Genomic DNA, 13,748 nt, shown 5'->3' with positions numbered 1-13,748 from the left:
GGTCTGAGGTGAGGTAATGATTCAATTTCATTTTTTTTTTTTTTTTTTTTTGCATGTGGACATCCAGGTATTTCCAGCACCACTGACTGAAAAGACTATCTTTTCTCTACTGTTTGCCTTCACTGCTTTGTCAAAGGTCAGTTGATTATATTTATGTGAGTCTATTTTATAAGTTTTTATTCTGATCACTGATTGATCTATCTATACTTTTGCCAATACCACACTTTCTGGATTACTGTAGTTTCATAGTAAGTCTTGAAGTTAGGTAGTGTCAGTTCTCTGACTTTGTTCTTCAATATTGTGTTGGCTATTCCGGGTCTCCTGTCTCCCCATATAAACTTTATAATCAGTTTGCTGATATCCACCAAATAACTTGTGGGGATTTTGATTGGGAATGGACCGAACCTACACATTAAGTAGGGATAAACCTACAGATCAAGATGGGAAGAAGTGACATCTTGACAACACTGAGTATATCTTGTAGACATAATGAGCTATGTGATGCTGGGCAAATTTCCTAACTCCGAACTTTCATTTCTACTAAGTGATATGAGGATATGTCCATCTACCATTACAGAATGATTCTAAAGAATAAAACAATTTGAATGTTGTTATAAGCCTAACATGAAAAAATGTCCAATAAATACTTGTTCCCTTCCATTTTCTTTAAACAACCTACTAAAACATGAGAAAATCCAGATTATGTTTTGTTGGCAGGGAAAATTACCTAGAAGTCAATTTATTACTCAAATTAGATAATTTTTAAAAATTAGGGAATTATTTTGCAAATAATAAAGGTCCAAAGATGGCTATGTTTCACCCTTCCTGACATCTGATGGTGTCTAGATATAGCAGTAGCAATCCACCGACAAGTAGGTATTTTTTATGGTACTGATGTGTAGTAAAGGCTGAGATTCTTTAATCATAGACAAATGAGTTAAAAGTACCTGTGAATAGGCCAGGCACAATGGCTCATTCCTATAATCCCAGCACTTTGGGAGGCTAAGGAGGCGGATCACCTGAGGTCAGGAGTTCGAGTCCAGCCTGGCCAACATGGCAAAGCCCCGTTTCTACTAAAAATACAAAAATTAGCCAGGTGTGGTAGCACGTGCCTGTAATCCCAGCTACTTGGGAGGCTAAGGTGGGAGAATCACTTGAACCAGGGAGGTGGAGGTTGCAGTGAGCTGAGATTGCACCATTGCACTCCAGCCTGGGCAAGAGTGACACTCCATCTCAAAAAACAAAACAAAACAAACCTGGAAATAAATAATTGATCAGGCCAGGTGTGGGGGCTCATACCTATAATCCCAATACTTTGGGAGGTTGAGGTGGGTGAATCACTTGAGCTTAGGAATACCAGGAGAGCCTGAGCAACATGCCGAAACTCCATCTCTACCAAAAATACAAAAAATTAACTGGGCATGGGTGGTGTGCCCCTGTAGTCCCAGTTACTAGGAAAGCTGGCTTGAGCCCAGCAGGTTGAGAATGCAGTGAGCTGAGATCACACCACTGCACACTCCAGCCTGGGTGACAGGGTGAGACCCTGTCTCAAAACAAACAAGCAAACAAACAAAAATAATTGATCAGCTTGTTCACTTTTCTCCTATCAAGGGTCTGTTCCAAGTATCTGTATACAAGGGGTATGACACAGCCCATTTAGTCAGGAAATTATGACTGATTGCTCCTATGGCCAAATTCAATCATACTTTATAGTAAACTTGCTATAAATGGCACAATAGAAGTCTTCTTCAAAATGCTACTTTATAACAGGCAAAGTATTTACTAATTGAAATTTTGAATTAATATGCTTTGTATTCAAGGTTATAAATTAGCCACAAAATATGCAGGTAACTCATGTTGAAATCTAAAAAAGAAAAGGACATTCATGAACTGAGTAATAGCATGCTGACCCTCAGAATCTAGACAGTCCTCATGTGAAATCACCTCACAGCACCTAAAAGAATTAGAAAAGTATATTAAAAGTTACTACACAGGGCCAGTCACAGTGGCTCACTTCTGTAATCCCAGCACATTGGGAGCTGGTTCTGGGCAGATTAACTGAGTTCGGCAGTTCATGACCAGCCTGGCCAACAAGGTAAAACCACATCTCTACTGTAAACAAATACAAAAATTAGCCAGCCGCGGTGGCATGCGCCTATAGCCCCAGCTACTTGGGAGGCTAAGGCAGGAGGATCACTTGAATCCAGGAGGTGGAGGTTGCAGTGAGCCAAGACTGCACCACTGCACTGCAGCCTGGGCAATCAAGTGAGACTCCATCTCAAAGAAAAAAAAAAGTTACTATATGGGCCAGGTGCAGTGATTCACACCTATAATCCCAGCACTTTGGGAGGCCAAGGTGGGTGAATCACTTGAGGTCAGGAGTTCAAGACCAGCCTGGCCAACCTGGCAAAACCCCGTCTCTACTAAAAGTATAAAAATTAGCTAGGCATGGTGGCACACGCCTTTAATCCCAGCTACTATTGGGGCTGAGGCAAGATAACCACTTGAACCCGAGACACACGGGTTGCAATGAGCCGAGATGGTGCCATTGTACTCTAGCCTGGGCAACAAGAGCAAAATTCCATCTAAAAAAATTTTTTTTCAGATAAATAAATGCTTACCATGTTTAAACATGAATTTTAAAAATACTGTTTATATACAAAATCTGTATTTAATTATTTAAGACTGGGCTTAGTTTTTTTTAAATCTTGAATTAAAAATTTCAAGAGGCATTCCAATAGATTAGAGAATTTATTTCTATTTATTATTAATGAATACTTGCATATTTACTTATATCTGTGCCTATGTATACACTCATCTGATTTATAGCTGCATTTTTTAGAGGATGCAATCTTTTAGTAGTCCAAACAAAACACATGAACTACTATCAGACATGCTAAAGGACATACATTTACTACTATCATTCCCATGAATTGGCCTGGCACGGTGGCTCATGCCTGTAATCCCAGTACTTTGGGAGGCTGAGGCAGGTGGATCACCTGAGTTCAGGAGTTAGACACCAGCCATGGTCAACATGGTAAAACCCCGTCTCTACTTAAAAAAAAAAAAAAAAAAATAGCCGGATGTGGTGGTAGGTGCCTGTAATCCCAGCTACTTGGGAGGCTGAAGCAGGAAAATCACTTAAGCCCAGGGGGCGGAGGTTGCAGTGAGCCAAGATTACACCATTGTACTCTAGCCTGGGCAACAAGAGCAAAGCTCCATCTCAAAAAAAACAAAAATTCCCACGAATTTTGCATCCCAAACCCTATATTTAATAGAAGACATGGACAAGTAATATAGTAATTTATTTTTCTGGTTAATAGTAGCAACTTGGCCAGGCACAGTGGTTCTGCCTGTAATCCCAGCACTTCAAGAGACTGAGATGGGAGGATTGCTTGAAGCCAGGCATCTGACATTAGCATGGGCAATACAGTGATACCCTGTCTCTACCAAACAAAAAATAAATAAATAAAAATTAGCCAGGCATGGTAGCATGCACCTATAGTCCTAGCCTACAGGACTATAGGAGGATGAGATGGGAGGACTGCTTTTGAGCCCAGGAGTTTGAAACTGCAGTAAGCTATGATCTCACCACTGCACTCCAGCCTAAGCAACAGAGTAAGACTCCATTCCTTAAAAATAAAAAAAAAGAAGGCCAGGCGCGGTGGCTCACGCCTGTAATCCCAGCACTGTGGGAGGCCGAGGCGGGTGGATCACGAGGTCAAGAGATCGAGACCATCCTGGTCAACATGGTGAAACCCCATCTCTACTAAAAATACAAAAAATTAGCTGGGCATGGTGGCGCGTGCCTGTAATCCCAGCGACTCAGGAGGCTGGGGCAGGAGAATTGCCTGAACCTGGGAGGCGGAGGTTGCAGTGAGCCGAGATCGTGCCATTGCACTCCAGCCTGGGTAACAAGAGCGAAACTCCGTCTCGAAAAAAAAATAAATAAAAAAAAAAAAAAAAAAAAAAAAAAAAAAAAAAAAAAAAAAAAAAAAAAAAAAAAAAAAAAAAAAAAAAAAAAAAAAAAAAAGAGAGAGAGACGTATCAAAAGACTTATTATATAGGACCATGTCATGCTTCATTCACTCACCTAAAAATTATTTATTCTGTCAGGCAATGTGCTAGTTAGATGACCTTGACAAAGCCTATTAAACTTCCTAAGTCTCAGGTTTTTCCTTGTTAAATAAGAATTACAACACTCTTCCAGAACTGACAAAAATGCATATAAAGCACTTAGCACAGTGCCTGATCACAGTCAATTCTCAAATGCTAGCTATAGCTATAGTCGTTAATGACAGGAAAATTAGAACTAAAAGTTTCTGAAAGACAGAACTTGATAGATGCTGGTATTTCAAGAGCAAAGTAATTAAGAGAAGTAGGTGATATCAGGTTTCTTATTTAAACATTACTGTACTGTTCACTAAAAATAAGAAACCAAGAAAGGCACAAGACAGGCAGGAGAAAGCATTTTGAAGTCTGAGATGCCTAAAAGGGAACAGAATGGAGGAATAACGATTTAGAATAGCCATTGTGGAGAACAGAAGAGGTTACTGAGCTAAAACATGTAAAAGGACTTTTAATCAGTTGCAGAGTCATCTCAGCTGAGATTTTAAATTCCTAGCTACATGTTTGTGTGATTTTTCTCCAACAGCGCTCAGCTGCCACAGACCATCAGCTGTCTGAAGTTTAGGTGGTTACAGTGTTTCTTTACTATGTGCACCAAAGAAAAGGAGTGTTAAAGTACAGAATGAAATTTATAAGTAAATGAAAGTAGGGGCTGGGCGTGGTGGCTCACGCCTGTAATCCCAGCACTTTGGGAGGCTGAGGCAGGTGGATCACCTGAGGTCAGGAGTTTGAGACCAGCCTGACCAACATGGTGAAACCCTGTCAGTATTAAAAACAAAATTAGCCAGGCATGGTTTGCATGTCTGTAATCCCAGCTACTTGAGAGGCTGAGGCAGGAGAACTGCTTGAACCTGGGAGGCGGAGACTGCAGTGAGCCGAGACTGCACTACTGGGTGAAAAAAGCGAAACTCTGTCTCATAAAAAAAAGAAAAAAGTCATTTCAACAGAGTATCATTAGGCAATCTGCTAAATAATTTAAAAATAAAAATCACTTACCCATTTTGAAAAGAACAGCTTTGTGTTTCTGAATCATCACTATCACTGATGATAATAGTTTCTCCATCCATACTGTTAACATGTCCATTAGCAAAACCATTTTGATGTGATGGAGGGAGGACTTCCAAAATCCTACACTGCAACCTGAAATAAAATGATACATTTAAAAATGCAAATCATTTGATATTTTATAGCCAAACATTTCAGAGCAGCCAAATTGCTTTGAACTACAGTTATTTTGTTTGTAGAGGTTATAGCTTATTGATGTTAACAATTTAATTAAAAAAGAAAATCTGTAACATCTAATTTAAGCAAATATTAGATATGATTTAAAGCTTAAAACTATTTAAAAACACAATTTATCAAGATTATTCACAATTATATTATTTCCTTCCTTCTGCTAGCTCTGGATTGTTTGTTTTGCTAGTTCCTTAGATTGTCAAGCTAGGTTGCTGACATGAGATCTTTCTTGTTTTGTAATGTAAGGATTTATAGCTATAAACTCCCCCCTTAGCACTGCTTTTGCCATATCCCATAAATTTTGGTATGTTATATTTTTGTTTTCATTCATCTATAAGTTATTTTCTAATTTTCCTTAGGTTTTCTTCTTTGCTCCACTGGTTAAGAGTGTATTTTAAATTCCCACAATTTGTGAATTTTCCAGTTTTCCTTTGTTAATGATTGCTAAGTTCATGTTGCTGTGGTCAGAGAAGATACTTGTATGAGATTGTGATGGTTAATTTTAGGTGTCAACTTGACTGGATTAAGGTAAAGGCAGAAGTATTTAGTCGCTAGAAGTACTGTTTAGTCATTAGAAATATACAGTCATTAAAGTATTGTTGTTGAGTATTTCTATGAGGGTGTTTCCAGAGGACAGTGGTGTGTGAGTCAGTGGATTGAGTTGGGGAATATTCTCCCTCAATGTGAGCAGGCACCAAACAATTAACTGGGGGCGCAGACAAAACAAAAAAGCAGAGAAAAGACAGATTCATTCTGATTCCTGGAGCTGGGACACCTCTCTTCTCCTGCCTTTGGACATCAGCAATTCTAGGTTCTCCAGCCTTGATTCTGGGACTTGCACCAGTGTCCCCTTCTCAATACTCTCTCCTCATCCCTTCTTGTATCTATCTCTCTCTCTCGATATATATCTCCCATTGGTTCTCTCTCTGGAAAATTCTGTCTAATACAGTTACCTACCTTCTAAAATCCAATGAGACTAAACTTGTGACCTAGCATAAAGTTTATCCCGGAGAATATCCCATGTGCACTTGAGAAGAACGTGTGTTGTTCTTGGGTTGAACGTTCTCTTTATATCTGTTACGTCTAGTTGATTTATTGTGTTGTTCAGATTCTCTCTTTCTTAACTTCTGCCTGATTGTTCCATCCATTATGGAAAGTGGAGTATTGAAGTCTGCAGATATTATTGTAAAATTGTCTATTTCTCTTAGCAATTATATTCCTAACTAAAGTTAACTGTTTAGAAAGTCAAATATGGCACAATATCTTATTATACAATTTTTAAGACTTAATACTTTTTTAAAGCATCCAATATTTTAAATTCTAAAATTCTTCAGACTATAACATTTTTATTTTCACATTTTTTGTTGTGATTTCTGATCTCTGGAAAGCTTCCTATTCACTAACTCTATCACCCCTATTCTGGCTTCCTTTACTGTGCATACCATATCTGGATTTTATGGGCCACAAATTTAGACTCATTCAACCACAATTAAAATATTCCTTCATCCCATTTTTATTGTGTCAATTTTCAATGCTAGAAAAGACAGCACCTGCTTTCTTTCCATACTCCCTCTTGTTCCAAATTCTTTACTTCCTGCCTTGAAACCATGAATTTACTATGAATTCAAAGTTAGCATCTTACTGTTATGGTTGAGATAACTTTTGTTTGTTCTCAAAACAGATTTCCTCAAGTCCCAGTCTCAGTACTTTAATATTAGAAAATGAGAAAAGAGATCTTGACTTAGACTCTTTGACTTCCTTCTCAACATCAAAAGTCCATATCCTTCAAACTCTTCATATTCTTATGTCAGAAGAGTTCTCTTCCAGCCCGTAACTTCTTCTCTTATCCAGTTTCACTGTGTTTCTCTACTGTGTATCCTCAGTTTTCCTCTGCTAAGAAACATACTCTTCAATATCCTAGAAAGTTTATATCCATCTCTAGCTTTTTAGAGACTCCACAGTATGGACTCTTCTTCTTCTCACTCCCTAGAGAGACCTGGCATTGCTGAAGCCAAATTAGATTCCAAGAACAAAAAGAATCCAATTTTTATAAATATCCTCTTATATCGGAGCATAGTGACTGCCAAAGAGGAAGAGGAAAGCAAAGCAAAGATAATCTGCATCTGAACCTGCTCTGTAGACATTTTGCATCTTTTAAAGACCATTCCCATGCCTGTAATTCCAGTGCTTTGGAAGGGTGAGAAAGGTGGATCCATTGCTTGAGGCCAGGAGTTTAAGACTAGCTTGACCTACATGGCGAAACACTGTCTCTATTAAAAATACAAAAATTTGAGGCTGGGTGCGGTGGCTCACTCCTGTAATCCCAGCACTTTGGGAGGCTGTGGTGGGCGGTTTACAAGCTCCGGAGTTCAAGACCAGCCTGATCAACATGGTGAAACCCCATCCCTACTAAAAATACAAAAATTAGCCAGGCGTGGTGGTACATGCCTGTAATCTCAGCTAGTCAGGAGGCTGAGGCAGGAGAATTGCTTGAACCTGGAAGGCAGAGGTTGTAGTGAGCTGAGATTATGCCACTGCACTGCCTGGGCATCAAAGCGAGGCTTCATCTCAAAAACAACAACAACAACAAAAATTAGCTGGGCATGGTGGCACGTACCTGTAATCCCAGCTACCTGGGAGGCTGAGGCACAAGAATTGCTTGAACCTGGAAGGTGGAAACTGCATTAAGCCAAGATCGTGCCACTGTACTCCAACCTGGGTGACACAGTAAGCCTCTGTCTCAAAACAAACAAACAAACAAGGCCAGGTGTGGTGGTGCTGCACACCTGTAATCCCAGCTATTTAGATCCTGCAACACCATGCACCCCAGCTTGGGCAACAGAGCGAGACTGTCAAGAAAGACCATTTCAGTGGCTAAAAAATAAATTGATAGCCACTTCCTATCAATTTATAATCTGCTCTTTAATGTTGTACCCTCTTTTCCCAGGACTTATTCACACATCAATGAAGTCTCCTCTCCTCCCATTTACTGTCAGCTGGTTCAAAAGTATGATTTACATTGTCTCTCCACTTCCTTACCACTCTCACAATTTTAGTCATCATATACAAAGACTTGACCCAAGAAAGTCACAATAATCTAACTATTGGTCAACAAATCCAAAGTCTTGTCTTAGTTGTCTTAATCGCCTGTAAACCATTATCCACCCCTTACTAAGCCATTGCACTCCAGCCTGGGTAACGAGCGAAACTCCGTCCCCCCAAAAAAAAAAAAAAAAAAAAATTCCACCTCTATTTTTATGGTCCAAAATCATCCCTATTCATCATCTAACCTACCTCCCTGACTATACTTTTACTCTGTCTTTGCCTGCTTCTTGTTCTTCTCATATTACCAAAACATATAGTGATTCCCCCAAAGTTCTACTGCATGTCTCTTGGTTGGTATATACTTTCCCTTGGTGTTTCATGTCAGCTCTAGATAACTGACTGACTGACTCTCAACTTCTAGAAGTATGGTCCAAAAAATCCAATTCTTCTCTATGTAGAGGGAGTTTATGTAACCAGTGAGGTTTCATCTCTATTAAGAGAGTCATAGTAACAGTGTTGGTGAGGATGTGAAGCCACTTTGAAAAACTGTGACAACTCCTCAAAGATTTACCATATGACCCTGCAATTCCACTTTTAGCTATATAACCCAGAGACATAAAATATATATCCACACATACTTGTACATAAATGTTCAAAACAGTATTACTTGTAATAGCCAAAAACTAAAAAAATCCAAATATCCATCAACTGATAATTTAAAATGTGGTATATACCATGCAACATTATACAGCAAAGAAACAGGAATCAAGTACTGATACATGCTATAATATTTATGAATCTTGAAAATATTATGCTAACAAAAGGGGCCAGACACAAAAGACTGCATACCATAAATTCCATTTATATGAAATATCCAGAATAGGCAAATCCCTAGAGAGAAGATAAGGGACAGGGGGACCATAGGCAGTGACTGCTAATGGGCAAAGCTTTCTTTCTGAGGTGTTGAAAATGTTTTAAAATTGGAATTGTACAATTTAAATGGGTTAATTTTATGATATGTGAAATATACCTCAATAAAGTCATTAAAAAAAAGAGTTGCAAGATATAGTAGGGAGTACACATAAAGGAGAGAGAGCATTGCTGAAATTATATTTATGGTATCTCTACAACTCTTTTTTTTTTTTTTTTTTTTTTTTTTTTTTTGATAGAGTCTCACTCTATCCCCCAGGCTGGAGTGCAGTGCAAGATCTTGGGTAACTGCAACCTCTATCTCTTGGGTTCACCTGATTCTCCCACCTCAGTATCCCAAGTAGATGGGACTACAGGCACACACCGCCACACTCAGCTAATATTTTGTATTTTTAGTAGAGATGGGGTTTCGCCATGTTGGCCAGGCTGGAGCCTCTACAACTCTTAAGCAATTCTGGGGAAGGTTTTATTAACTACGAATATTCTAAGTACATAAATATCTACTGTTGGGCTAAATCTCTATTTTCTGAGAAAAAGTGATTCAAGATTAGATACGTGGCTGACTGTATCATTCATTTGGTTATCCCATACATCAACAAGTTTTGGTATACTGTGAATATCATGTCTCATTTACCAGCCCTATTCTCCTAGGAACTTTGTTCTTCTCATATTCTACCCTCTTTCACATGATTATTAGTAGAGCTGCCCTGTTTCCCAAAACAGTGGTCAGAGTTAGCTGATGCAGGGTGGGCACTACTTTGCTAAGCTCACATATCTTTCCCAAGATTTTTAAACTTGGAATCTAGAAGGTAAAAATCAGTCCTTCTCTCCCACTGTGGAATCTGTAAGATAAAATTCTGGTGCTGTCGGCAGCCATATATCCTGCTACGTGGAGGAGGACAGTGTGCAGTGAAAGGTGGTAAAATTTGTAAGAGAGAAGAGATGGCAAGGGTACTAGAGACAATCAGTTCTCTTATACTTGTTCTTCCTTAGATTTACCTGCAACTTGCCCATTCCAGACTTAGTTGTTTAATCTTTCCTTCCATTTAATAAACTAATAATTCCAAACCCAAACAAATAACTGATTCCACAGCACCCTAAGGCTTAAGAATCATCAAAATGCATATTATGTGGATCAACTTAAAGTCCTCAAAGCATCTAATCTTCTACCATCACTCATTTCCTCTGAGATTTACGTAAGTTCAATTAAATTTAAACATCCTAGTCTTGGTCCTTTTCAAGCCACTCTTTTTAAAAAACTGAGAAAGAAAAAAGACTCAAATCACTACAATCAGAAGTGCAAGTGGGAATATTATTGCTGGTTTTACAGGAATAAAAGAGATTATTAGAGAATACTGGCTGGGTGCAAAAGCTTACGCCTAATCCCAGCACTTTGGCAGGCTGAGGAGGGCAGATGGCTTGAGCCAGGAGTTCAAGACCCGTCTGGGCAACATGAAGAAACCCTGCCTCCACAAAATAACAAAAATTATCCAGGCATAGTAGTGTGCACTTGTAGTCCCAGCTACTCAGGAGGCTGAGGCTGGAGGATCACTTGAGTCTAGGAGGCAGAGGCCGTCTCAGAAAATACATGCATGTAGGTATACTTCCTAACAAAGAAAAGCCCAAGAAAAGATGGCTTCACTGATGAATTATATTCAACATTCACAGAAGCATTAACATACATTATCTCAAAATATTCCAAAAAATTAAAGAAGAGGGAATACTTCCTAATTGATTCATAAGGCCAGCCTTACCCTGATACCCAGGTGGACAAAGATATGGCAGAATATATGAAGAACTGTTATAACTCAAGAAAAACCCAAATACTCAATTCAAAGATGGGCAAAAGACTTAGACATTTCTCCAAGAAGATACAAACGGCAATAAACATAAGAAAGATGCTCAGCATCATTTGTCAGAAGAAAACAGACAATCAATGAGATATCACTTCACACTAAGATGGCTATGTATTTTTTCTTTTTTTTTTTAAACAAAGAAATTAGCAAGTGTTAATAAGAATATAGAGAAATTGGAACCCTAGTGCATTGCTGGTGGGAATGTAAAATGGCACAACTGCTGTGGAGAACAGTTTGGCAATTCCTCAAAAAGTTAAACATACCACTTAGAGAGGCTGAGGAGGGCGGATCACAAGGTCAAGAGATCAGGCCCATCCTGGCCAAGATGGTGATACCCTGTCTCTACTAAAAATACAAAAATTAGCTGGTCATGGTGGCACGTGCCTGTAGTCCCAGCTACTCGGGAGACTGAGGCAGAAGAATCACTTGAACCTGGGAGGCAGAGTTTACAGTGAGCCGAGATTGCGCTGCTGCACCCCGGCCTGGCGACAGAGTAAGACTCTGCCTCAAAAAAAATAAATAAATAAATAAAAATTTTTAAAAAGTAAAAATTATCATACAGCCCAGCAATTCTACTTCCAGGTATATACCTGAAATAATTGAAAACAAGAACTCAAACAGATACTTACACACCAATGCTCATAGCAGTATTATTCACAATAGCTAAAAGGTGGAATCAACCCATGTGTCCAACAGATAAATTGATAAGCAAAATGTTGTATATACATAATGGAACATTCAGACATAAAAAGGAATGAAATCCGGATACATGCTACAACATGGATGAACCTTGAAAACATGTACACAGGCTGGGCAACAGAGTAAGACCCACAACTCTACAAAAAAATTTTTTTTAATTAGCCAGGTGTGGTGGTGCACACCAGTGGTCCCAGCTGCTAGGGAAGCTGAGATGGGAAGATTGCTTCAGCCTGGGAAGTTGAGGCTGCAGTGAGTCATGATTACACCACTACACTTCACCCTGGGTAACAGTGTGAGACGCTGTCTCAAACAACAAACAAAAAAAGCCCAAGCAAACAAAAATGAACATTATGTTCAGTGAAATAAACCAGAAAAAGACAAATATATGAGTCCACTTATATGAAGTACTCAGAATAGGCAAATTCATAGAGAAAGAACATAGAATAAAGGTTACCAGAAGCTGGGGGAAGGGTAGAATGGGGAGTTATTGCTTAATAGGTACAGAGTTTCTGTTTGGGATGATGAAAAAGTTCTAGAAATAGTGGTGATATTTACACAATACTGTGTACAACTTTAAGTACACTGTGAATGTACATAATGCCCCTGAACTGCACGCTTAAAATGACTAAAATAGTAAAATTTTTATGTTTATTTTACTAAAATGAAAAAAAAAACACCATTGTTTTATTCTAAGAGAAAAGCTTGAGAAGAGGCTCAATTACCAATCCTACGTTGGTAGCAAACGGAAATATTGTCTAAAGAACTGCAGGCTTTCACCACTAACTGGCAGAAATAAACCAGTGTTTCTCAAGAGGAACAACTACAGGAAATCATATCAAAACCTGTTAGGTAATTATGCAGCCTATTGATAAAAAGGCTCTATACTTTAATAACGTAAACTGTACAAAAATATGAAAGAAATAAAACAGATCTGCCTTTGAAGGGCTTAGATATCAGATCTATCAGGGCTCATAATATTATTAAGGCTTCCTGGAAGTGATGAAAGAAGCTTTTCAGGGACCCTATGACAAGGTTTCTCAAGTTAGAAACAGAGATGATCTTTGCTAGCAGAGCCCAGCTGAATGCCCTTTAAGTGGCAACAGTGGTGGTGGTCATGGGGCAAATACAGAGTAAATGAGTCCACTCTGAGCCCAAGTATAGTTGGTGTGAGGCCTAAAGTGGTCTGACAGTCATCAGTGGAAACAAGTGACCACAGGAGGTCCCACAGGGCTACAGGAATTTGAGGACTAATATATTTAAAACCAACAGAAAGAAATACAATTCCCTGCCAGAGGAATTAGGGAGAAGGAAACCAGTGCAATGCAGAGACACTGCCCAAAAGTAAATTATATAAATTGTAGTAGTTATTATCAATGCTACTATTAACTCTGTAGCACACCCAAACCACAGGTAGCATTCCTTGCCCATCTAATCAAGACTAGCCCTTCCCATGGGTACTTAGCTAAACTTATGTTACTCAAGATGTCAAGTCAACACCTTCTAAAAGATTTCCAGAGACTCAGCCTATGTCTTTCATATCTACTTGCTACCATTTCTTAGTTCTAGGGAGTCCAAAGTTTACAGGGGCGTATGTAAAAGCATGAATTAAGACCCAGCTAGAGGATCTTCAAGAGTATAGAAACTATTTAAGGTTAGGCCGGGCGCGGTGGCTCAAGCCTGTAATCCCAGCACTTTGGGAGGCCGAGGCGGGTGGATCACGAGGTCAAGAGATCGAGACCACCCTGGTCAACATGGTGAAACCCCGTCTCTACTAAAAATACAAAAAAAATTAGCTGGGCATGGTGGCGCGTGCCTGTAATCCCAGCTACTCAGGAGGCTGAGGCAGGAGAATTG

At 39.1% G+C, this 13,748-nt stretch overlaps 1 protein-coding gene across 1 annotated transcript in view; it reads right to left on the bottom strand.

The window, feature by feature from the left end:
* The window catches only part of BAZ1A (bromodomain adjacent to zinc finger domain 1A), a 109,567-nt gene that overhangs the window by 63,449 nt on the left and 32,370 nt on the right, over positions 1-13,748 (bottom strand). The window contains exon 2 of the mRNA XM_037733153.1: positions 5,125-5,268. Coding sequence (XP_037589081.1) covers positions 5,125-5,268 — 144 coding nt within the window. The remainder of the gene's footprint in view (positions 1-5,124; positions 5,269-13,748) is intronic.

This window comes from Cebus imitator, unplaced genomic scaffold (assembly GCF_001604975.1).
Source record: "Cebus imitator isolate Cc_AM_T3 unplaced genomic scaffold, Cebus_imitator-1.0 Scaffold496, whole genome shotgun sequence".
NCBI lineage: Eukaryota > Metazoa > Chordata > Mammalia > Primates > Cebidae > Cebus > Cebus imitator.
The sequence above is the reverse complement of the archived record's forward strand: the minus strand, read 5'-3'. Positions and strand labels throughout refer to the sequence as shown.